At 36.5% G+C, this 26,863-nt stretch overlaps 1 protein-coding gene across 5 annotated transcripts in view; it reads right to left on the reverse strand.

Moving 5' to 3' along the window:
• Positions 1-26,863, reverse strand: part of CPNE8 (copine 8) — a 115,069-nt gene that overhangs the window by 61,044 nt on the left and 27,162 nt on the right. For 4 of the 5 annotated variants that reach the window (XM_075081324.1, XM_075081321.1, XM_075081322.1 and 1 more), the window contains exons 4-7: positions 18,531-18,634; positions 14,668-14,707; positions 11,618-11,694; positions 1,414-1,477 (exon numbers count right to left, since the gene is read on the reverse strand). In XM_075081324.1, coding sequence (XP_074937425.1) covers positions 1,414-1,477; positions 11,618-11,694; positions 14,668-14,707; positions 18,531-18,574 — 225 coding nt within the window. In that variant the 5' untranslated portion in view covers positions 18,575-18,634. Of the gene's footprint in view, positions 1-1,413; positions 1,478-11,617; positions 11,695-14,667; positions 14,708-18,530; positions 18,635-20,148; positions 20,222-26,863 lie in introns of all 5 variants that reach the window. The other variant, XM_075081323.1, reaches the window with a different exon arrangement.

Here is a 26,863-nt window from a genome sequence, read left to right on the forward strand (position 1 = left end):
GAGACTGAGTTGGTGCACCCTATTAAGGTTAACTGTGCAGGACTGGCAGGTTGCCTGGAAAAGGCAAATAAGATTCACATGAGTGTGCTATTCAAATATACCACTTCTGCAGAGAAATAATACAAACTTGACTAAACTGGAAATAAGGCAAATTAAGATTTTCTTTTTACTTTAAATATCTAATGAAATTAGGAAAATAAGGCCTAAACAGATTAGCTGTTATATTAGGAAAAAGAGAAAAACACTACTATTGCATAAACAGAAAAAAATTAACCACTTATGACATGGTGTAAAAGTTAGAAGTTATACATAAGATGAAACATTACCCCATCAACACCACCAAATTAAAAAAACAGCTCCAGAAACAAATCTCTTCAAGCCTCAAGGTATTTTTATAGGTCTATGTATCTAATCTTGTACTCTCCAGATTCCCTGCACATTCTCCTCAAATGCCTGAAACTAATTGCTTTCTTCATTTAAGATTGCTATCTTGTCATTGCATACTCTTCAAAGATACACCCTACAGCCCCATCTAATATATACCATATTTTGACGAACTGTCCCCCTCTTTAGACACCAACCAGTCTTTATCACCTCATACCTATAACCCTTCCTTACTCTTCCTTCCAGTCTCTGTATCCCTACGATTCACAGATTGCTGCTAGCTCGCTCAGCACTGTGAAGCCTGGCTGCCAGGTGCTTTCTGACCAGCAAGCCACCTCTGCCCAATCCACTTCTCCAGGAATCCTGGGAGGGGGAGGAGCTGTGGCACTCCTAGGGAAGGTCATGACCACACCACACCCTTAACCAGCCAAATTCCCCACTGCCCCCACCCACATATTCTGTTTTGTATGAAATAAGTAGGCATCTGCCATTAACAGGCCAAGGAAGTCTCCATTTTCTTTGAAGAAAACTGTTTAAACTCTTCTATGGCAATTCTTTGAAATACTTTTCTACTTCTTTCCAATAAATATGAATTTCACATTTTTTAAATAATATGGCTCACTATTAGCATAAAACCTTTTAATTATAAGGTTAAAAATCCAAAATTTTACTTGGATGTTCATGTAACATCAATATTCAATAATGGAAACATAATTCCATGGCTGAAACAAATGGTTCTTTGTTAAAAACTGGACACTAAGGGATTAAAATGTGATTAATTACTTGGGGAAACAAAGACTAGATTAAAACTCATCCAAGAATCAAAAACTTTATGCTTTGTATTGTTTTCGGCTTCTTTCTGCTTCTGCTATATAAAACTATAAGTAACTGATAGGAAAAAAGTATCCTAACTTCTTACATATATCACAAAATGCAAATTTATACATTATACCTTTGATAATCTGTTGCAGTATAAATCACAACATTATTTTCATTTTATTTTTAAAAAAGCAATGAATACACACTTACTCGGCAACAGCCCAGTTCCTCTGCTGTCACTATGACTGTTCCACATTTCTTCCCAGGAATTCCTCTGCAAGAAAATACAACTACATCACCTTAATATAATTTATGAAAGTTACAGCTGACACAGATAAGTACAAGGTAAGCTTTCAAGTCACAAAACTGATGGCATGCTATACAGTTTCCCTTTTCTGTCACTTGTCTTGTGTAAAAAAGTTGTTTTATCCTAAGTGAATTGGTAAATGAGCTGCATATTTACTCTAACTAGCAAGAAACAAGTCAGTTTCAATTTTAAAGGAAATAGCATAACAAGTTTAAATGGGATGAAATTACAATATCAGAAATTCTGTTTTCCACCCTCCCATTGATGTTTTGTTTAGAGATGGCTCCACAACTTACTGATTTGAGAAAAGCATCCTTTTGCAAATTTTCCTTAAACAAAATACCTAAAATATATTTAAAACTACATACAGCCTTATTTTACAGTATTTATTCTAAGATGTTTATGAAGACATATAATATTCTCACCATCATCTCAGATACAGTAGTAGCAAAATAAATTATAATTCACCCAGACAGCAACTCAAAACATGCTGCTGCAACACCAGAAAGCACAAAACAGATCCTTAGCAAAACGAATAATACAGGAACAAAAAAGCCACACATAATCTGATAGTATTCAGTGGAAGCAGCCTTTTAGGGGGAGGGGTCTGGTGGTGGAGGGAGAAGTACAAATATTTAGATGCAACTTTCTGTACGATGCTATACTATAAACGAGAAGTTCTGCAATATCCTGATGTCTATTAGTATGTCCATTAGCACAGACCATGGCAATTACTTCTAGATTTTTTTCAAAACTAATGCTATTGCTTATGCCTATTCTAGTTCTTTATTTCTTTATGTCTTTCTTGAAAACAATTAATTATTTGAATAAAATTACTTTCCAAGGAGACATTAAGGTAGAATTATATTTTCAAATTGATTGTATGTTTTAGGTTTTTCAAAGAGAACTAGAGGGCACTCCTGTTCTTCTGTTATGACAAAAAATTAATGTAAACATTTACTGTTGTTCTTATTTCGCTTATTAGTTCCCTCAATCCTTTTGAAATTTTTTACAATGCTCTACAACTTTAAATAAGTTTAGCAAGACTGTGGTTAACAAAAAACTGGTGGGAAAATAGTACTTAAAGGCAGATAAAAGTTTAGAAATTACAAATAAAGGAGCAAATACTGCTGCAAGTTTTTGCAAGCTCAGTGGAACTCTTGTTTAGAAGTTCATGTTTAAGTCTATAAGGAATACATCAGGGAATGCTGCTCTTATACCGCTGTAGTCATTTGCCAGTAATCAGAGAGATACATGACTGCTGTCTTGGACCTCCTCAGTGCCACATTGTAAAGCTTCATTTCACAAGGAAAACAGTGGACAGGGAAACCATTAAAGTTTTTGTTGTGAAATTTTACATGATGATTTAAAACATCCAAAACTTATGGCACTCTTTCATTTAATGCAGTATGATTTAGAAAGTACAATACTTTAAGACCAAGCAGAATTTTCTTCAAGTAACAGGAAAAAAAAGTATCTGGTCATTCCAAATGTTACACAGTATGATTCATAGTTTTATCAGTATCTTCAAATCATCTGGTTTTAAAGCTGTCACCCTTCACGTGACTCATGTGCTCATGACTGAAAATTACCCATTTTAGCCTCTGTAGCAATGGGATATTGAAACTGAAATCTCAGATTTTCAAAAGACTAAAAAGCTGCATTTTTTTCTTTTGAACAGTACCTCTTGAAGCTTCAAAAACTTTTGGAATTTGGTAGTAAGAGCAGCAGTAGAAATGACTTAGTTATCAGGATGATACTGACCTTACATGGTAAAATGTTTCAAGAACAAATGACCTTGACCCTGGCTCTGACAGGTAAGGAAGAAATAGAAATCTCAGAAGTGTAATTAAAAATCCAGAAGTGCCCAGCACCACAATTCTGTAGGTTATGCCAATTCAAATAGAAAGCACTGGTATCAGAAATACCATTCCCTGAAACAAAATTCTTCCTACTGAAGTATTTAAGCCCAGTTAACTGTGCCATTGGGGACATATTTGAGATGTAGTCCAGGCAGTGACAATATTTTGAAGAAAAAGCATCACACATTTCCTTTGCTATGAAATGTCAAATAGATTTATGCCACTTCCAAAAGATTATTGTGTCAGACACTAGATTGTGAAAAGTCCAACTCTTATCACCCCCTGAAGAGCTGGAGGCGTCAAGTAAACTGTTGATAAGCAAGTCCCATTTCTGACAAACTAGGAACCAAACAGTTGTGTTTTGATAGAGAACCTTGTGCTACCCTTCCTGCAGTTAAAACACATGGCAGTCAACACCTGCCTGTCTCAAACTGATTTGCACATGAAGACATTTATGCAAAGACATGCTTCATTTCATCTTATGAACATGAAGGCCAAAAGAGGCCCAACCCCAAGAGATACATATGTCTGGAATTATCACTCTGAAGGACGGGGGAAACTGGAGAGGCAACTCCCTGAAGATATTTGCATGGGTATGTCAGAAAAAAAAAGGAATTCTTGATTGTTCAGTGGACATGAAAGGTACACACAGTCTAGTCATATCTAAAAGCACTTGGGGTAAGGTTTGGCTTCATGTATCACCAAGGTTCTCCAGTACATGTGCCTTATAAAAGAAGGATAATGCTAACCATAATGGCTGGTGAAGAGGTAAAATGCTTAATCCAGATTAGCACAGAATTTCTCTATGGAACAAAACCTTCTCATTATCCAGGAACTAAAAACTCTACCAAATGACCTCTACAGTTTGTGATGCTATTAAGAATGAACTTAGTATGATTGTCTTAAGACTACAAGCATGAAAAAAGTGCTGGACCATTTGCAGACACTAAAGGGTTTGTTTTTTACAAATTCCCTTACAAACCATTCATTGAGAAAAAAAAAAATCCTTAAATGTAAAGTCAGCACCCTGACAAAAGCTTCAGTGGTCACAGATTAGCCAAATGGAAAGACCTTTAACTAGCACTAATGCCTTGTGAGAAAACAAGATGATTTCAAATGGGTCTTATCACTATATGAAAATACATTACTTGGAGATTCACCATTACTGACTAGTCCTTCCAGCTGCCAGGGAAATACGGGCTAATATTACCTTGAGGACGAGCACGTAACAGTTCCACCTGTTTAAATCCAGAATGCAGTGCCACTGCCTACCTTCCTAGCTTTAAGTAATAGCTAGCATTGAGCTGCTCTGGAATTGGTTCTATAGCACTGAAGTGACAATACAGAATTTATGTTCAGGCAACTAATTTCTCAGGGTAAGTTACTTTGGGAAGGGTTACAGATCAGGGTTTGAGGGATAATAATGAGGCAATCTGTATTGCATAACCACTGTCAACTCCAACACTTAGTGCTAGTTATCTGACACTCAGGTATAGAAAATGTGCCAGTTTAAGTGTGAATAGGAACTGTGAGGAACATCTACGTTTCAGTGGGTCCTACTGTTTGAGAGCCCAGAACCTGTGGGTGTTCTATAACAGGACAGTATTTGAGGGAGCAAATAATCCAACTGTTGGAGGAACCAAACAGAAAACCACCATCAAATGAAAGGTCCTCAACAATACCTGCATGTCTTTATACAAGATACAGTCTTGAGGAGTAATTATTGTCTCCTTAGAACAAATGATTTCATGATTGAGACGCCACATCTGCAGCACCTAGAGAAGTTTGGAAGGACACTCTGAAGACCACTCAGGCTTTAACAAGGACTGAAAGGAAGACCTTTCCAGAGTTGGTGAAAAAGTCAGAGAAAGATGACAATTTATCTGGGAATTCAAGCCTGAGAGGTTTAACAGAACCTCCAATTTTGCAAGCTGAAACTGGAATGAGGCAGAGGATGGAACATTTTTCAGATCATTCAAAATTTATAGTCTTATCCCTGAATTTACAGAACCTAGCACTCTGGCAGTCAAAACCACAGATAAGAGGTTAGGACAAATATATACAAAGTCCCAATTCCAGGGTTCAGATGTTTTTGTATCAATTATGTTCACAGCAAGATGACAGGAGAAAGAACTTCCCAAAATAGGCCAGCTGGCTCCAGTACAGCCTCATTAGCAGGCAATGGCACTCAGATGTGAATAACTAGCAGAGAATGCTCATTAAGCTTTGCAATGGCTCTGCCTCCTTATTAAAGGGAATCCCTACAGGAACGCACTTAGTAGAGCCTGAAAGAAGCATTGCTCAGAGTTATAAATGTGACTAGCATCTTCTCTCTAGGAAGACAGAACATGCAAATATCTAATTCCAAATAAAGTCTGGAAGGGTGTCACTCTCTTGAGAGAAAAATAAAGCTGTGTCATTTCTGGAAGTAGATACAACTGCACCTCATCCTTTCATGCTAATACAACTCAGGTATGCAAGGCCGGTCTAAGTAAATCTTACACATGGAGTTTGCCTTGAGAAGGCATTTAATGAATCTAGTAACCAAATAGATAAAGAAAGTAAACTTTACTATTAAAATCTCAGATTCCCCATTTCACCTGCTTTTTATGACTAGATTTTTTTTCCGAGATAAATTATTCAGAGCAAATGTTCACCTCTGTACCTGGCCAGTCTGTAAAATAAAGTGCAACACTGAAGTATGTTCTTGAACAAAATCGCTCATAGTCACAGTGATAACAGGCTAGTGCACTACCATACTGGGAGCAAGAGTCTTCTGCAACAGAGTGCATCAAATTCAAAGCCCTTAATGGTGTCAGAAACACACAGGGAGATTCAGGAGACATCCTCGTAGCTACCAAGCCCAAATACTATTAGGTTCACGCCTCAGAGGCATAATCCGCTGGTGCTTGTAAGATCAATAAACTGAAAAGTCATGCCTGTCATGAAGGTGAAGAAGAAAAATGTGTGTGTATATCAACACTTTTGCACTCACCATGAAGGTTAGTACCAAGGTACGTTTCAGCCTGCCACTGCAATGGTGACTCTCTAGGCTTGAGATGTTTTACCTTCATTTTGATGAAGGATAAGAGTATCCTTTCATGGTAGACTTTCTAAGGAAACCTTCCCTGGTGATATGCAATCTGACTTGGAGTTGGCCAGCTCATGGCAGCCATGGAGTCCTGAATCAACATGAGGCTTTTGTAAATGTCCAAAGTAGATAGATCTGAAGCTTAAGGTTCAGGTCTTTCTAACTTTCACTTTGAAAGAATGTCAGAGCTTACTTGAATGCCAATCAGAGAATGGAATTCAAGCTTCTCAAGCAGCTTAAGTACAAAAAGTGCTACTTCAGTAGGGTAGCTGATTGGGACTAAAACAGCACTGGGCATTCTCGTCTTTGTACATCCGCTGGCAGAGAACAGAAAAGGCAAAATGTTAATGAACTTCAGAAATGCGGTGAAGGGAAAAAGCTCTCTGATCTCAAGTGACAGATCATAGAGAACATTCAAGTTATATGAATGCAGACTTGACTTTGTAAACAGAACAGTAAATTCAAAGCAGTAAATATCCTTAGGAATGGAAGACAAAATATTGTTAACTGAATTTTTGTTATTTGAGTATTAAGAGACATTAAATACATATCTATAAGCAAACAATCCTGAAATGCAATGCAATGGTTTAATGAATAAAATAAGACAATAAACGTCTCCTAGACACCACTGTGTCCAGACTTCAGAGAGTCCAGAGTGAACAATCAACCAGGCACAGTTGTCTAGCCACAGCACTGTCAGAAGCACCAATGACAAAATAAAACCTGAACACCAGGATGAGCTGATAAAAAGTCATGAACACTTTCTCGTTAACATTAACAAACAGCTACCCACACCACATATACAAAAAGGAAGGTATATTTCAAAATCTTTCAGGGGAACTACTGATTTACATCCATTTAGTAACAGCCATACCACTGAGTATCAGAAACCAGACCTGAAAAATGCTTGTTTACCCAAGAAAAAAAATGTATTACGCAGGCCCACACAACTGTGAAATAATTATAAAACCTTTTTTTTTTCCATAGACTCTTCACTGATATCTTTTCCTTTCTCATAGCTCACTTCAAAATTTAAACTTCATCTGTTACTCACTTCAGATGTCACTTAACCTGTACCAAGTGATAAAAAACTGCTGAAGGGATGATTTTTAATCTATCTGTTTAAAATCAACTTCAGGAATTTTCTCAGGAAAAAAAAAGTAGCGTGCTGAATAATTTACCGCTTTGAAGACAGAAAGAACTATGAAGACCTTCAAGAAGTCAGAAGATTTGTCTTACTAAATACAGGTGTCTTCAAAGTCAGCACCTTTCTCTAACCAAGTACCACAGGCTTCCAGTAGAGTCAACTGACAACTAGTCAACACAGTCAATAGAGTTGCAACAGTGCATCTCACTGTGGCAGTTAGCATAAGTTAGGCCTAGACAGTGCAAAGTTAGTGAACTTTTATTTTAGTAGAAGTAAACAAAATAGGGCCAACCTCTTGTCCCAATAGACAAGACAGTGTTTGTGTGCTCAAGTAGACAGTCAAACTATGCAACCAACCTGCTCACCATCAAGAACTAAAAATAGATCCAGACCTTCCTTGTACTTCTGTGCTTCTTTGTGGGTGTGGAGGTGGGACTTCACAGGGCTGATGAGCCTCCTGGAATGGGTCCGGAAGTAGCCAGGGCACGGTATTATTTGGGCTCCCCACCTACCATTGTGCTGCTCTCCTCCTTTGTTTGCAGGCAAGCTTTTTAATCACATACCTGAACACACCTATTCTACCACTTATTATACTTGTCCTGAAGGCTACTTCCTGGACAGGTTTTCAAAAGTTTAATACCCAGAAAGGGATTAAGAGGAGAATCACAAAACACTGTTGTTTAATAACTACAATATTTGCTGAAGTTAACCATTCTGTATGATTGTATTTGATATCTGATAATACAATCAGCTGATCCTTCATTGTTTGTTTGTTTGCAGGAGCTAAATTACAATTAGCAATTTCCTACTGCTCTACAATAGCCATAATCTATTAAACAGTAATTCAACACTCATTCAACAAAACTTTGGGTTGCTTTTTGGTTTTGGGTTGTTGTTTGTTTTGGGTTTTTTTAACTTTTTTGTTTAGTGTTAAGTTTTATACAACATCTATTTTACTGCAGACAACTTGTGATTAGCTACTGAAATTGAAGGGCATCTTAAAATTTAAGTTTCATCTGCAAACCTCAATGACAACAGAAAGTGATGCCATTTTAAAGTACTTCTTTCTGGGTAGTTTTTCAAGTTATTTAAGGAAGTGATACAGTGAAGTAGTATAACTTCTCACATATATTATGTCACTGTGTGCATAGGTGTGTTTTTAAGTTTAAATAGTGCGTTTGCAACAGTTTTCCTGAATCATGCTGCAGATACTGAAACCTTCCCCACCTGCAGAGTTGAAGAATTTATTTACCCTTAAAATGAATTAGTTCTCAGTGTGCACAGTCCCACCAATACAGAGAAGGGAAATAATATGGAACATGTAGTGATATTAATAGAACTGTTTATGTGTAGGACAATTAAGGCCTTGATTTAAAAATAAATAGTGTAAAAAATACTAGTGTAGTCCTTGGGGAGGGAGGGAGGGAGAGGAGGGCAGGAGAGACTGTGGGGTGGGGGGTGGGGAGGATTACTAGGGACTTGTCATAAAGACTGAGTCTGTAAATACAGTGATCAAGTGACAGAACTATATTTGGAAGCCCTCAAACTTCAGCAAAAATGCATTTATTACTGACCTCAATTCTGAATATTAAAGAGAATATGAACCATACTGTTAAAAGATGTTGCAGCAGTAATGATTGCTCATGGTAATCAGCAAGAGAATTAAAAGCTTACACTTGTTACAAATAAGTTTGAATCATCTGCAGTTGGCTGTAAATTAAGGAAACTAAATCAAAGGTTTATGTTGATAAAATGCTAAGTGAAAATGTTTTGCGAAGACTTTTCAAGTTTTTTCATGATACTAGATTTTTCTGTATGCATCTGTATTTCTGAACTGTATAATAAATGAGTCCTGCTGAATAGCTGAAATTTGCCTTTGAACAAAACCAAATGATTGGAAGCAAGACATTTACAGACAGAATTTAGTCAAGGCTAATAGACTGGAAGGGCATAATTACAGGAATGCCTCCCCACAAAACAGTGCTAGCCAACCCCTGACATTTATGATTCAAAAGGATTTCTTTCAGGTATTCACAAGTCTCAGTAATTCAAGTAGATTAAATCCCATTAAAATATTTTCTCAACAAAATATCATTAAAGTAAGTTTACCATAGTATTTGTAATGGAAATATTTCTTTAAGTTTTTATGATTTCATAAGGTCCCTTAGATTAAATTAAAGGAAAACTATGTAAATTCTTTCGATTTATCAATTTAAATGGTCTGATCTGAACTGTTATTTTGTCCAGAAAGAGTGCTAGAGACAACTTGATACTATTTTTGTCACCAAAATAGGAAACTTTAGATGCTTTTCCAAGCTTATGCTTGCATTGGAATTGTAAAAATTTAAGAATTTAATCAGATTCAAGTATTGAGAAGAGTTTTTACCATGACAACTCAACACTTCAAAGTTCTTGAAAGAGAAAATGATAGCTGTCATATGTGGGTCTCCTTGAAGCTGGCCACCTCCACAGAACACCACCACACTATTTGATACAAACTAGAGAAATGCTTTTTAAAAATTATTTTATCAATAATACTAAGTTCTTTACATAAACAAGAAAAAAGTCTTTAAGAACGTCTAGGGAAAAGGCTACCATTGGTATATTTTGGACACTGCTAACAAAATACTGACTTCTGAGGTTTTTCACAGGACTTCAAAGCTACTACTTAAACTAATGTTTAAGTTTGAATTTGACAGGTACAGGATAAAAGTTACACACATGAAAAGGTAAGTAGTGTAAAAACCACATAAGCCACTAAAGATAGATATAAAAAAGGATCACCTGAGTGGTGACAGAGTGACAGAGAAATGATTAATTACATCAAATATATACATAGAAGAAAATGTACTGCTGGGAACATATTTCTTCAGAATTTTACATCAGATAAATAATGCTTCATTAATATAACTTGAGTAGGGCAATTTCTTGTATTTGTAATTTTACTAAAATAATATCTAAGTACATTCTGAATTTTACAAATTGCTGTCATTCATCCAGATGCTGGTTCTTGTTATTTGAATACAAAATCAGAGTATGTGCTCTGTGTGGTGTTTTCATCAAAGTATGGCCCAGAATCATGTAAGGCTTGCTAAACCTGAAAACTTCATCTGCCCTTACAAGGAAATCGGTGATGAAGAAAAGTAAATTAAGTACCCCTGGTATATTACTTATAAGGAACCCTGTAAAACGGGACAAGAAGAATGCTCCATCAGACAGAGTAACCAAATTCAGGATCATTCACTGCAGTGCAATTACTATTAAAAGAAGAAAAAAAAACCACAAAAATTCCAAATCAGAAGATATTACCATCACATGAAATGTCCAGATATAACTTTAAATGTTTGCTTTTAATGTCATATGTGAATTTGTAGCTTACATTTAGACAAAAACTGTAAAATATTTTCAATTACTCAAACATTATTTAGGAAAAGAAAATGAAGATTGTTCAAGTAATTTATATTTTAAGTACCTATGAACAATGGTTTGCAAACATCAAAATCCTGTCAGTGGGGGGAAAATCCATTGATCATATGAAATTTTTTGACAGTAGGGTAAACAGAAAATATTTGATACTCCTTATTGCTTCATTGTTTGGGAACTGTATTATTGGGAACCACAGAAATACAAGTAGGAATATCTGGATATGAAACAGCGAGGTTTTTCTTCCTTGATGCTTGAACAAAAGGCAATAAAAAATTATGGTGTGTTAATTTACTAACTATAAAGAAAAACATTTTTAAGATTAGTATACTCAAACAATTTCTAATGCAAGATGTAATGAAGTTGACAAAAATTTTGGATGAGTCAATTCCTTTGCTAATTGCCCAAATTGAAACTTAAATAATCATAGTCTATAGACTTCTACTGTATGTAACAATTTATTCTCTTTTAGAAGCCATGTCTGTCAATTCTGTATATCAAGATACCTCACAGCAAAAAGCCCCACAACTCTCACCTCATGAAGCACTATGTATTCATTCAACATTCAAGAATGACATACTTACACAATTGATTTTTCCAGTCTGCTCCCCTGTGATCCAACTATTTCTCCCAGTGTGCAAAACATTTGTCCCAAAAAATCCTGCAAAGCAGTAACATAAAACCTCAGAATTCATATTTCACATTGAAACTACTTTGGTTTCCCATTTATCTGGGCCATTCACTACTGTAGAACACATTCTGCTAAACATCGCACCTTAATAATAATTATGCAATAATGAATCATAAAACAGACTATTACATATTTTACATAACACCGGGTTACATTTACAGAATTAATTCTAATGCACTCCACCTACTGTTTTTATGTTGTCTTTTTCATCAATAAAAATGAAACTGAGATGGCAAAAAAATTAAAAGCATTAGCAACATGACCGTTTCTTTACCTTCTTTAACGGGAGCATTGTAATAAACTTCTCTTTTATGAAAAGATTTTACACTGACTCTATGAATTTCTTGGAAGTTAATTACGTTGACAGAAATTCAAGTCTGTGCAGGATTTGTATGAGCATCCTGGACTGACGATTATACACAAGCATTGCTTTAATGACAGACTTTATTTTCAAGTTTTATAATTTAACTATATGACTAAAAATCAGCTAATTTTCATACTATATCTCCCTGTAACATAGGTAGTATAAAAATATGAATGGATTTTCAAACTGTTGTATGTATATTGAAAAAAAATGTTATGCTGCCATCCAACTCCTTATCTTGCAAGTGAAAAGAGCTCGCTAGCTCTGTTATTCCCAGCATCCCTAGCTGTAGTGGTAACAGTAGCTTGTGAGATTTGTTCACAAACAGTAATGAGAATCCAGACACTATAATTCCTACACAGCAAACCGTAACTTCATGATACCGTGTGTAAGAGCGAATATCTGTAGAAGTAGTTCTGACTCTTCTCTCAGCCCAGGCCACTCATTCCCATCTCTGAGTTGTGTTAGTTATGAGTCCATAAAGCGAATTAGATCTAAGAACTAATCTCACTGAAGAGGAAAAGAACTCTGCAAAAAATAAGTTTTTTAACTATGGCCTTTAACTGATCTGACACTGTGACACTGTTTCCGTAAAGATTAAGTCTTTTAAAATGGCTAAAATTAATCTGAAAATACTCAGGTCCTCATTCATTTTTAAAAACATCTGGCATGACATATTCTAAAATAACACCGTTTTCTACCATTTTCTACACTGAAATCATGTATTCCACAATTTATTTTTTTTTGGTGGAGTTTCTGTGATTAATTCCTATTAGCTCCAAACTCTGTTATTAATGACAACTGTTCATTACTTTGTTTTTCTTTCTTAAATCAAGACGTTACCACGATCATAAAAGTCTAATTTCAGGTAGACAGCTTTATAAACATTATCACAGACAGCTACAATGGCAGCACTGTCTAGTCTGATTACTTCACATATCCATTACAAAATTTATTTCATTTGCTTTTCTTTTTGCCAAAACTGAGTCACTGAAATTGAAATTCTTCAGGTTGACTCTTCTTTTTATCCTCCAAACTGTTCACCTACTAAATGACACTGCCCAGTATTTTGAAAGGAATGGGTCAATGACTATTTTTAGGAACAGGAAAGACCTTATTCCACATGAGGTGGCTACAACACGTGAACAGTTTAACATTTTTCAGAAACACCAAGCTTCTAGTATATGGATATGAGCAAAGCTCTGCTCGCTTCCTAGCTACTTACTGCCCAAATTCTTAAGAGTTATGGGAAAGAGATGCAGGAAGCTGGCAGCAAAGCAGCAATCCAGACCAACCTTCAGCACTTGGAAAATGATGGAAATGAATTGCTGTGGTTGAGACACACATTTCTAGCTACCACCTTTCACAGGATTCTCAGAGCCATCTTCTTTGTGTGCATAATATTATATGGCATATTTCACCAACTTGTACAGATTTCTTCTTAAAGACGATGGAGGGAAATAGGTATTCTAAAGAATAAAGTTCCTCTCCACAACTGAAGATTCCAGGAAATTGGCACTGTTTGAAAACAGGACCTAATGCGTCCAAGTATTCTTAGCCTGTACTAACTAGAATGTAACAGGTCCATATGTAATTCAAGACCTATTTGAATAGTTTTGAGAAGAACATTGGTTTGTTTTTTCTTCCTTTTGTCCTTTTTTTCCCCATGGGCTCAGCAAGATACTCAAACCTTCAATTCCTGTTCCAGTAATCAAACAATGAAATCTAGGCATATATCTTTGTTTGCACTTCCACAGTGACTAACTTAGCTGTGTCTTTTTTCTTAAAACTTAATTGTGAAGGTTTTGTAGAAAGAAGTATGTTACAGGGAAAAAAAAAAAGATAATTCAGATAAATTAGTTACTACAAAAGTACAGACAATCTTGGGCAAAAGCCCAGGATGAGGCTTTATCCTTGTTGAAGACAGTATAGGGAAGACTTCTATTTTCTGCATCCTCCTAGCTAGCACTGCAGTTATTCAGACCACCATTCCATGATGACAGAGATAGAAAACAGTTTGCCAGAGGCTTTAAATCTTTACAGGGAGGATCTAACTGGAGATCAATGGCTAAAAGTCTTATCTTTTCACTGTGAAGCACACACACAACTTTCCTTCCATTGTTCTCTTTCCCTGTACTCCAGATTCTTAAAGGTGCTCTTACCAAAGCCTTCCTGTATTTGTTTCAAAAAATTCACTCAGAAGCCTCTGAATTTTACTCTTGCATCTCTAAATTTACTATTTAATCCCTTCCACTTAAAGATGACATGAATGTAAAAGATTTCTACTTATATTAATCGGGACACAATCAAAACGTGTTTACAATTTTCAGGACCCAGAAAAGTATCAACAAAATGAAGCATATCACATATCTGAAGAGGTATACATGTGTACTTAAATATGCCCTTTACAGAAGGAATGTCCCATTAAAATTATAGTCAGGCACATTATATATGTTATTAACCACAGCAGAATCACTGTATTTGTCTCTATGTATCTGGTATTACTTACAGTCAAAAGAAAATAAAGACATTTAGGAATGCATAAACATTTCAACACAGGAAAGTGAGGCAAAACTTACATGTTTTGATAGGTTAGGACTCTTTGAGTCAACGTCATAGCTTAAAACAAAAAAAAAAAAAGAGTGAAGTTATATCACAGTTTCGAGATGACAGATCTGAGGACAATGTAAAGAAACAAAAATCAAACAAATCTTTTATCTATTTCAATGTGTGAAATTTACACAAACAGATATGTGAATGGAAGTCTCACCAGTAACGAAGGCAAACTGAATCATCAGATTACAGTTTTATGGTTCACTAGCTATTTGAAATGAAATAGTTTTCAACAAAGTGCAGGCTACTAAGAGAAATTATTCTGATATTCCTGTTTGAACAATGAAAGCTGCCAAAAACCAGAACAAAAAATAATCTTAGAAAACAAACTAACTTCTGAATTATTTTCTTAGGTAATTTTTCAGTCATTTGACTAATTCAATAGAAATAACTGACAATAAACTAAATTGCTTTTAGCAAGAGTTTGACTTGTTCTTTTCAGCTTATCATAATCTTGTTCTTCCTCCAGCTAGAAAATGCCATTGTTTCCCTTCCACTATCAAGTCAGATTTTTAAAAAATTACTCTGTGAATTCAAGATAGATTTTAGAAGAACCAATATATGAAATTCTTAGGGGATTACTCATTTCTATACTGTCATAGTCTTCCATCTTCATCAGATAATCCACAGTAATATTTTTGTCAAATCCTACATTCAGATTCAATACCAGTAACTAAAGTGAAAAAGTATCCTCTCTGCCCATCCCAGCCTCCCCTGTGTGTTTCCATTCCCACCATACGGTATGCTATCCCTTTGGTTGTGCTGCCACAACTGGTTGTTGGGATGCGTTAGGGACCAGATCACACGTCAGGAGGATGGGAATACCATAATGTAGTTGGATGTGGTGCAGCACAGTCAAAATTTTAGAAACATACTTGTAAACAAAGGAATGACTATAAAAATCACTAACATGAGCTTAAAAAAAAAAAAAGTAATTCCATACTGGCTGATGAAATTGAACAGAAAAACACAACTCGTAATTTGACCTGAAGACTTGCTACACAACTAAAACTACTTTGCTGGCAAAGTCAGTAACAAATCCTCACATATGAACAGAAAGGGTCTGAGACACTGGTGACTGTACAGTTTAGGAGGGGGTTCATGCTCATTTTTCAGAACACCAAAACTCAGAGAAATACTCGCTGCTTTCTTTTTGATGCAAAAAATATAAATCATATGGGAAGTTTCCTTCTTTAAAAAACAGTAGTACACAATTTTGCTGGGGAATTTAAAAAAGGAAGCTTTCTAAACATGCTCCTTTCCTGATCTAAATTGGAGTTTTAATCTATGAGTAGCTATATGAGATACACATATTCAATGCTGAGTTCTACAATATTTCATTTCTCATCTATTGTTATAGGGCTCAAAAATAAATTCATAGAGGCTGGCTATATGGTCACTTGCAGGCAAACATTAACAACTCTTATTGAGCTTTGAGTTCAGAACAGGCTTATGTCCAGGTAATCCAGAACAGCAGCAGAAAGCAGTTATGTCTTTCTAATAAGTACAGAGTATGTTTGATATTTACAGCTTTTCATAAATAAACCAACAGGAGTACATTTCTCTGAGTATGTGAAGAAACAAAGAGGAGACTGTATTTTCCCTTCCAGGTCCAAGTCCTTTTCAAACAGCATTTATCTAGAAGTTCTTTACAGAGTTTCCTTTCTTTGCCTAGGCTTAGCCTAGCTTTCTCTTTCTTACTTCATGTATTTTGCTCCTCTCTTCTATTGCACTGCCTCCTCCCCATAACATACATGCATCCTACAAGAAGCAAGAGGCAAGCAAATCAAGATTCCTACACAGCCTCAGCTGTGTCTTTATTTCAGCAATGCTTTACCTACACTTGGAGGAGAATCCTTTATTTCACAAACTGACTAGCTCTTACTTAGTTATTTTAAACAGCAGGCAACAGTTATACTCAGAAGATTTAATGACATTAAACCCAGCTTCTAAAATAAAATAATAAAGTCTGCACCAGGCTTCCATGGTGAGGATGAAAGAATTTGTACCTAACCATCTAGAAGCATCCTGTAATCTATCTTGGCGTTATTTCCTTTCACTCCTTGAAATAGTTGAATGATGGAAACAGCTAGCTGCTATCTGTGTATTGAACACAATGGAGCTTTTTTCCTCACTCATCCTTCCAACACTTCTTATTTACTTAGGAAGCGTTCTGACATGCTATCAAAAGACATTTACAGCTAAAGAAAAGTTAGACATGGTGGGGTTTTTTGTTTCCACGATATAGGAAATGCTGCCATTCAAGAACATTTCGGTACACCCTGATGGCAACTTAAAACAAAATCAGCAAAACTACATGTGACTTTAATGTTGCTAACATACATCTATCAGGTGTCATAATTTTTCTTCCACTGCTATGGGAAAAAACATCATTAATATGATCACTGCCCTATTTATTTTATGCCCCTCTTAACATAGATTGATTTGCATTCCAGAAACTTGGGGAGGAGCAGGTGGGGGAGTGGATAAAATAAAGAGACTATCAGAGTCACTTTGAAGCAACTACTTGGATAAGTAAATGGCACATTGAGATTAAAGCCTAGAAGATTTAAAAATGGCTTTACAATGTCCTTGCTAGAAGATTTTACGCAAATTATGAAGTCTTTCTTCATCTGTTTTTGCTGTCTACAAGCCAGAAATGCAATTAATGCAGTTTCTATATCAAGGCAAACTTGCAACATAACTTTAAATTGGGAAGCGATACTACAACTTACCACTTTCTGTCATCAACACCTGAGCAGGATTTGTCACAATCCCACAAAGTGTGTCAAGAGACCTCAATACTTAGGATTAGCAAGTACAGGAAGGCAGACAACACTATACCTTTCTTGATATATTTATTTGGTAAGTAACTTAATAGATGATTCTCCTAAATCTTTCTCAAGAACAAATAAACCAAAAGGAATACACATGAAGACAGAAATCTTAGGAACACAAAATAAGAACTGACAAAACTGAAGCTGAAGTACATCAAAAGATACTAAAGAAACTAAAAGAAATAGAAGAATGGTTTTTCAACTAAACAAGGACATGTAAAGAAAAATTGTGGCCACTATACAGGCTATACTGCAAAACTGAGTGAATGGCTTTTCCTTAACTATCTATGAGGGTTATTCAAATGCTCCCTCACAGGGCAAGGTTAGGAAGAATTGCTAATAAAAAACGAGGATGAGAATTAAAAAAACAAGACAAGGTTGATTATCACAAAGGCTGAAATAATAAGAATGGGGTAACATGAAACAGATGACATGCAAGGTGACCTGGTGACTGGACTCCTAATTCTATTTTCCAAAGATTAAAGTGAAAATCAAACTAATTCCACCAGTGGAATGAAGTGAGTACATCCGGAATAATGTCAAAAGCCATCCACTTCTAGAACAACTGCTCTCACTTAAAAATCTTAAAATATAGTATACTTAGATGCATACAGACATTTACTTTAGTAAAGAAAATTTTGGCTCTGTATTACTTGTACAATATTTTACTTCTGGACAGTATGACCATACCCGTTTGATCGGCTATGCTGCAAGAATATTTTAGCATTTTGACATCCTTAGCTTTCTAACTATTTTCTAGAAGTAATGATTGTAAGTATGATTGTACTTTGCCTAGTTAACGCCTGCCAGTTTCTTAAAACTCGGTCATTATTACGTTATATATTTATTTCTGAAGAAGCAATGCTAAATCAAGCATGTTTATAATGTTTTCCATGTCAACAGACATTATCTCTTTTCAGATGAATTTTATGCTGGACAAAATTAGTATGTTTACAGAGGCTGCAATATTAAGTCAAAGATTGTTAACTTACAAATCAAATCGCAGATTCTCTCTTTCTTCAAAGAAGTAGTCCATTATAAATTTTCTTACAAAATCTGGATTTAAAGTATTATCAATTACTTCTGTTCTTCCAAACTGTAAAAGAAAAGTATAAGTTTAAGCCACATACTATAATGAAGTATAATTAAGTAGACTGCTAATACCAACAATATGTGAGATCTGAAAGAGCCTGTAAAAATTCTCTTAAACAGATACCATGGAAGAAAATGACTGTGTTCACATGAATAGATCAGTTATCTGTGGATGAAGACAGACTGACAGAAGACCTCATATTTCAATACAAAGAGTGGTGCACACTCTGTATCATATGACCTAAACTTTATAAACATCAGCTCCCAAAGCCGATCAGAATCCACAAAAATTTGGGGAAGAAATTCAGGAACATAAAAATCCACCGTTTCCCCCCCAAAATGACAACAACAAGCAAAAGCTTGCATATATTGCTTATTTCAGATAGCTTTAAATATTAGGGAACATAATCCTTCCATTAGAAGTGTATCATTTTTGCACTATCCAGCTTCTATTTCACCTCAGTTCAGCTCTTTCTTCATCTCTCCTCTCTCTGAGCTTTCTGCAGAATGCCTTTTCTTTCTTGGTGTTTACAGGAAAAGCCTCAGCTTTCATCAAGCTGAGATTTTGTTTTTTAAAAAATAAATAACACTATTTACTTCATATATATCACAGATATAAATGAATGATCATAAAATATCAATGTAATAATTTTGTTCTTTTTTTAGCTGTTCTTTCAAGATACTCAGAAAACAAAACAAAAAACGAGTTATTATTGAAATGAGCATTTCATTTTGTCCTACACATTGAACATGCCAAGACATCTTTCAATATAGCCTACTGAAAAGCTTTTTGACAGTCTGCTGAAAGATAATCATTAAGGAGTCCTCAAAACTGCAATTTGGGATTAGAGACTTTTGAATGACTCAAAGACTGCCAACCTCTTCATTGACAGAACTTAACTAAATCAATAAACATGGATAAAGAAAGAATAAACCTTCTTGTAACTGAAGGTTTTTTACATGTATTTCCTAAAAATATTTTCACATCATGGATCTAACCACTATAACCTGCACAAAGCCCCTCAGCCCCCCACAGGAGGCTCCCTATCCCACTACATACTTAACATATATGTGGTATAAAGGACGGAACATACTCCACTGTCTCTTCCTCTCAAAACTAGGCGATTTCCATTCATTGCTTGATTCTTATTGAAATAAAATGGTAAAGAACTCCAACCACATTATTTTTGTGCTTTAAAGAAACTCCATTACTGTCAGCAACTCTTTTATCTCCTTTGAATGACTGTGTGTGCACACGCATTCAAACCACAGGAGACTGACTGAAAGCATTGCTCATTCACACAGGTCACCTGGAGAAGTAGGCCTGTATCCAAGAGGATGACTGCTTTGCAAAAAGCAACTACCCACCCAAAGGTCTCAGCTACAATAAAATGTTAACAAAAGTTAACACATCTTCAAGGAACAGCTCTATAAAGTCTCAGGAAAAGGAACAATCCTCAGAAGTGACAGAGTGGTGATTTGCATCTTTACAGAGTGTGCTTGAATCCTGTTTGGTACCTTCACTTTTGCTACGCTGTGAGATGTTCAACTGGGACAGTCTTATTCAGAGATCTCCATATTCCAGCACTTCCTATAAAAGACAGAGAAGCAATACTATCTTCCCAACGAACGATACCATCTCCAAATAAACGGCAAAGAATATTTAACATATAGTGTCAATTAGCATACTCCATTGCCAAGACTTTACATAATTTCTTAGAAGCTTGATATCCCCTGCAAGAAGGCTTCTGAATATGTCCTAAGGCACAAATTGTTTAGAAATCAAGTTTACTCATTAGCAATCACTGTATTTCTTCAGCTCTCCTAAGCCAAAGCAATAGCTATGAAGGGCGTAAGCATTATACAGGCATGGACAGGAGGAACCTCCACAAGTTCTCCAGAGTGATGAAGATACTAGATATTCAAAATAAAATCCCTGAGTCTCTTAAGAGAGGACTAGCACAGGATGCACATGATCCTGGAAAAATATAAGAACATGAACAAATAATTTTACTCCTAATTTTTGTTTTGGATGAAAAAAGTCAGTCTCTTCAATAAATGATTCAAGGTATTCTCTGAAATGTTGGGATAAAGTTGATAGGCAGAGTGCTGTACAAAACACTCTTGAACCAACACTGGTGACTACTATGGCCAACTATTAATCAATGAGAAATAATAGCAGTGGTAGAAAGTTGGCATTCCTATGGGAATAAGTATGGCTGGAATACTTGCCTGGGCTAAAAGGCCTTTCTTTCCCCTCTGAATAGCAGCGTTCAAATTTTATGTACATTCAAAGTCTCCAATCAGTTTCCAGGTCAAATAAATCTCAATGTTTATAAATAAAATCTTCCCCTGTCAGCTGCATGCTTTATAACATTCAACAATATTGGAGCCAGGAAAAACTGAAAGCTGGAATGGCTGATAAAATGAAATATGCAGCAATATCCAAGCATTTAGTACTGTTTGAAGGTATGCACTGAAAATGAGAAGCTACTCTCAGGCACAGCCAGTAAACAGCAGTTCATCAGACCAGGGTGAGAAATGAAAACAATGGGGACATAAGGACCATCCATTTTGCAGTTCTGAACAGGAATATATCTCATCTTTGTATTTTTTTCCCCTCAAGTGTCCTATTTCTTCCATTTGCACTCTTACAGCAAACTGTCCAAATTCCCTCAAAGACTGGAATCAGCTGCATAAAGAGGTTTACCCTTAGTGCTGGAATGTGATGAACACTGACCCATTCTAGAAGCAAAGGACTCTGGGCCTTCAAAAAGAAGGTCCAAGGATGACTGCATTGTAACTGGCAAAGCTACCAAAGGCACAGCAAGCAAGCAAAGAACACATATTAAGTTCTGGTAGTCTCTCATGCTATGTCCAACAGAATCAGACACACATATACAAAGATATCTATGAAAATGTCTCAGAGCCTGTGCAGATTCAAGCAGCAAATTGTACTGGAAGACTCCTTAATCACGAGGCAGGAAAAGAAAGGTTATTGAAGTTCTTTAAATCCTCAGATTAGGACAAGCTTGAAGAAGAGTAAGAGGATCTTCAGTCATATGGGACCTATACTTCTATATACATGGAAGACAGAGAAACAAAGACTACAGGGAGCTGTAGCCTAAGAAAGTTTAATTTCTGCTGCCAAAGTCATCATCTAATTTGAAAGGCACAAACCCAAAACAATTAAGTGAGCTCAGAGGATAACTTGTCAAAAGAGTCCATTTGGGGCACTAATACCTCTCTTGACAAACATCTGGTCTGACACCTTCATAAACAGATCATTTTCTGACAGCGTGATCCTTTTTGAAATAGTAAAGGCAGTTTGCACAATAGGAGGATATACTTAATTTTGGAAAAGCCATTCAGAGGAAAAGGAAATTAATGGCTAACAAAACCAGACGAGAATCACAGAATACTTGAGGTTGGAAGGGACTTCAGGAGATTGCCCAGTTCCATCTTCCTTCTCAAAACAGGATCACCTAGAGCAGGCTGTCCAGTCAGGTTTTGAGTATGTCCAAAGATAGAGACTCTGCAAACCCCCTGGGCAACCTGTTCCAGTATAAGATCACCTTCACAGTAAAAAGGGTTTTTTTCTTATGTTTAAATAGAATTTTCTGTATTTCAATTTGCACCCATTGACTCTTGTCCTTCCTTTGGATACAGCTGAGGATAATCCACCTCTGTCATCTTTGCTGCCTCACATCAGGTATTTGAAAACATGGATAAAATGTAAGCCTTCTCTTCTCCAGGTGGAACAATCCCTGCTCCCTCAGCCTCTCCTCATGAGAGATGCTCCAGTACCTTTAACATCTTAGTGGCCCTTTGCCAGACCCACTCTAGTATGTCCCTGTCTTTCTCATACAGGGGAGCTCAGCACTTGACACAGCACTCCAGCTATGGTCTCACCGGCCCTAAGAGCAAGGATCACCCCCCTTGACCCGTTGGCAGGGCTGCCCCTAATGCAGCATAGGATGTTGGGCTTGCACATTCAAAAAACTCTCCATTTCACTCAGGTGGAAAGTACTAAGGGACTGGGGTTGTGACAACTTCTAAAAGTGCATGAAAAATCAAGATTCAGGCACATAGCTAGGTAAAGGAAAACACTGTTTCACTTTGTTCCTACATACCCTAAAATGATTGTGACTGGAGGGGGACACAGACACCAATCCCAGACAACAAAGGCAGCTCACTTATCCAGCCTTGTGAACTCTCATACAAAGTTCAATAAAGACAAATTTGAAGACCTGTACTGGTACTGGGGACTGAGTGGTGGGGTATGAGCTGTGGTTAATTTATGGTTACTTTATGGTTAAATGGACCCTGAAAAAAAAAACCCAGAACAACCAGCAGGCTGGAGTACACAACTTGAGGAAAAGATGATGGAGCTCAGTTTGTTCAGCTTGAAGAGCTTTGGGGAAGATCTATTTCCAGTACCATCCTCCACCTCCTAAGAAGTGTTAGAGAAGACTGGGCCAGACAGCTCACAGAGGTCACAACAAAAGGACAAGATGCAATAGTCAAAAGTTGCAACAAAGGAAATTATGAGGGGTTATAGGGAAACACTCTTCCGGAGTGAGTGATTTGACCTGGACAGGCTGGAGAGCTGGGCTGAGGGGAACCTCCTGAAATTCAACAAAAGCAAGTGCAAGGTCCTGCACCTGGGGAGGAACAACCCCATGCACCAGTACAGGTTGGGGGCTGAACTACTGGAAAGCAGCTCTGTTGAGAAGGACCTGGGAGTGCTGGTGGGCAACAAGGTGACCATGGGCCAGCAATGTGCCCTTGTGGCCAAGAAGGCCAACGGTGTCCTCGGGTGCATTAAAAGGAGTGTGGCCAGCAGATTGAGAGAGGTTATCCTCCCCCCCTACTCTGCCCTAGTGAGACCACATCTGGAGTACTGTGTCCAGTTTTGGGGCCCCCCAGTTCAAGAAGGATAGGAAACTTCTTGCGCAAGTCCAGCGGAGACCTATGAAGATGATCAGGGGACTGGAGCATCTCTCTTATGAGGAAAGGCTGAGAGACTTGGGTTTGTTTAGCCTGGAGAAGAGAAGACTGAGGGGGGATCTCATCAGTACTTATAAAAGGTGGGTGTCAGGACAAAGGGACTAGACTCTATTCAGTAGTGCCCAATGACAGAACAAGGCTAAACATGAGAAAAAACATCATTCCTGTGAGGGTGGCAGAGCAGTGGCACAGGCTGCCCAGGGAGGCTGTGGGGTCCCTTCCCTGGAGACATTCAAACCCCGCCTGGACGAGTTCCTGTGGCCCTGCTCTGGGTGTGCCTGCTCCAGCAGGAGGGTTGGAAAAGATGATCTCCAGAGGTCCCTTCCAAACCCTACCATTCTGTGATTAAGCACCGGAATGGGTCACTTGGAAAGTTGCGCAGTCTCTGCCATTAGAGAATTTCAAACCTTAGCTGGGAAAGTCCCTGAGCAACCCAGCCTAACTTTGAAGATGGCTTTGCATATATCAGCAGGATGAACCAGACACAGCAGGTGAGTAGGAGGCTGCATAACACAAAGGTTCCTTTTACCTAAATTATTCCATGATTCTGTCATATTTCATATCTCAGGTTTTTAAGTTTTATAGTTTCATTAGAAACAGAACTATGTATGAATCAAAGGAAGAGTTACTTCAAAAGGAAAAAAGTTATAATATGGCGGCTGTCAGTTATAATTTTTTAAGACAGTAAAATATCGTAAATTTATAAGTACATTCCATCCCTTCAAATCTGCTTTTTTCAGTAAAAATATTTCACCTTACACTATAACCATGTTACACTTCCAAAATCTTTCTGATTTAATATGCATGACAGAAGCGTATCAGTAAAGAAGATAAATACGCAATATGCTAATGATTAAATCACACTGAGACCAGAGAAGGCCTAACGGAATGCCCACTACACTGCTATTTATCGAACATATATAAAATTATACACATTCCTACCTTTATCTCTCATCAGTTACACTGAAATTGTTACAAAACTCAAGAGACTGAATTCAGTGGCACTGCTAACTTTTCCTTAAATTATTTTAAATTACCTTTTTTTTTTTAATTGAGGTTTCAGGTTTTTGATCTGTTTACTTTTTTCCAAGGTCCACACAAATTATTTCTTCACATTAACCTAATATAACTCCTCACTTAACTGACAAACTATTATTAAAATTTATCTTACAGATGACACTAAAATGCTGGCCTCTAAAAATCACCGGTCTACACTCTAAGCCAAATGAAGCATCATCTTTTTAAATCTGTTTTCCCAATTACCTGTAGCCTTTTTTAAGCAGAACAGGTTATTTCTATAATCCAGTCACTCACAACTAATAACATAGCTGCTAATTAATTAGTTCTCCACATGGCCTAGTTTCCCCACTAACAGTTGTGCAAAGCTAAAATCTTAACATGGCTAACAAGCAAATACTTTTAGAAATGTTATTCAGGAGAGTAACAGAATCAATTTAACTATTTAAAGGGCAATAAATGTTCAAAGAAAATCAAGAACAGAGTCCCTTTTCTGGATTTCCTGAGATGGAGAAACTTTGTCACCTCATAATACAAGCTCTCCTGATAAAAGTGGGTTTTTAAAATTTATTTAGTCATTTTAATTTTTATAGCATCTCAATCTAGTGATTCAGCCTGAGGGGCTATGACGTTAATGAAAAATCATAACCTTCATTTTAATATCAGAGTTATAAAAGACAAGCAAGTTGGTTAAGTCCAATATCAAACATCGTAACACAGCAACTATTGTAATTCTGAGGTTCTAACTCAACCCTCTGCTAACCACCTTCTATATGAATTCTCTGAATTAATTCTCGCTTCAGTTTTGACTGTGAGTGAACTTGAGAATAATATCTAGTAAGCTCTCTTTTCTTGTTTTTTAAAATTTGCAGTGTTTTACCACAATTGCAATCAAGTTGTTCCAATAATAAATCACCCCCATTCTGAAAAATAAGTTCTTGTTTCTTGCCGGTTTTTTATTTCACTTTCTTTTCCATCTTTTTGATCTTTCTATACCTTTGTTAGACAGAAATGTTTTCCGTTATGAAATTTATATTCTTACTGTTAATATTTATAGCTGATTACAATTATCCTTAATTCACTCTTTCATTAGGACAATAGTTTGAGCTTAAGTTTTTCAGTGTAGAATATGTTACTTAATCTTTCAGTACTTTTCTCTCTAGTCTTCTGTCTTTTAAACATCTTTCTTGAAATGTGAACAGTCAGAACTTAGTATTATTTTACAATTCTGGCAACTAAGGAACTGAAAAATGGTTTGAACTATCACTAGGTTCTTGGCTCTGATATAAATGGCTCTGGAACCTCCAGCTCACTGCACAAAATGGTATATGAACACAGAACAAAAGATAATCCTCTTCTCAGAGTTTGTAATCTACCTTCACTACATGTGAACAGAATAAATAAGAAACTTGAATCATGGAGAAAGAAATGCAGTACTAAAAAACTGAGCCTGTTATAATAATGATTAATAGTCTCAAATAATCAGAATTAGGGGTTAAAAGGAAACAAAAAATTCACAACTGCCAAGCCCACTCTAGAAAAAGCAGTCATAAAATGTTCTGCACTGTGTTTGTCCCAGAGGAAGAATAATGTTTTTAATATATAAACTCATATTACTTATCAGAAAAACCACAACATTTCTTCTAACGTGCATGCAGGCACTCACATGAAATCTGTATACTGCATGTACACATGATGGTGATTTCTGTGTAACCCTTTTTAGCTGATGGTCATACAATCATAAGTACATAAAAACCAAAACGGATTAATAATTTTTCTGTGCTTTGGCTTTTTTCCATTAACTGTTTCCTTTGAAAGGAAACATGACTTCCTTGAAAAGATTATGTACTTCTATTCCAACTGTCTTAATTCCCATAAACGGTTGATTCTTTTGAGATATCTGCCACAGAAAGCTTTCCAGTGAACTGAATATCATGCAACAGCAGAATTTATTCTTTCTTTGCAACTGGGACAGAATAGGCCTCTTGCATACTCTCCATCCTTTGCTTCCTTGTACTGAAACTTTTTCTACTAATTTGCTACAAAGTACATTCCTTTTTGTGCCACGTCCCTCTGCTAAAGAAGATGCAAGCTATTGTTCCAGAGAAACTTCACCAGTACCCTAAAAAAACCAGAACCAAAATCCCAATAAATGTCGATTATAAAACATCTAGCCTTTCTCATTTTCATTAAGACAGCCCTTGAA

This window comes from Phalacrocorax aristotelis, chromosome 1 (assembly GCF_949628215.1).
Source record: "Phalacrocorax aristotelis chromosome 1, bGulAri2.1, whole genome shotgun sequence".
Taxonomy (NCBI): domain Eukaryota; kingdom Metazoa; phylum Chordata; class Aves; order Suliformes; family Phalacrocoracidae; genus Phalacrocorax; species Phalacrocorax aristotelis.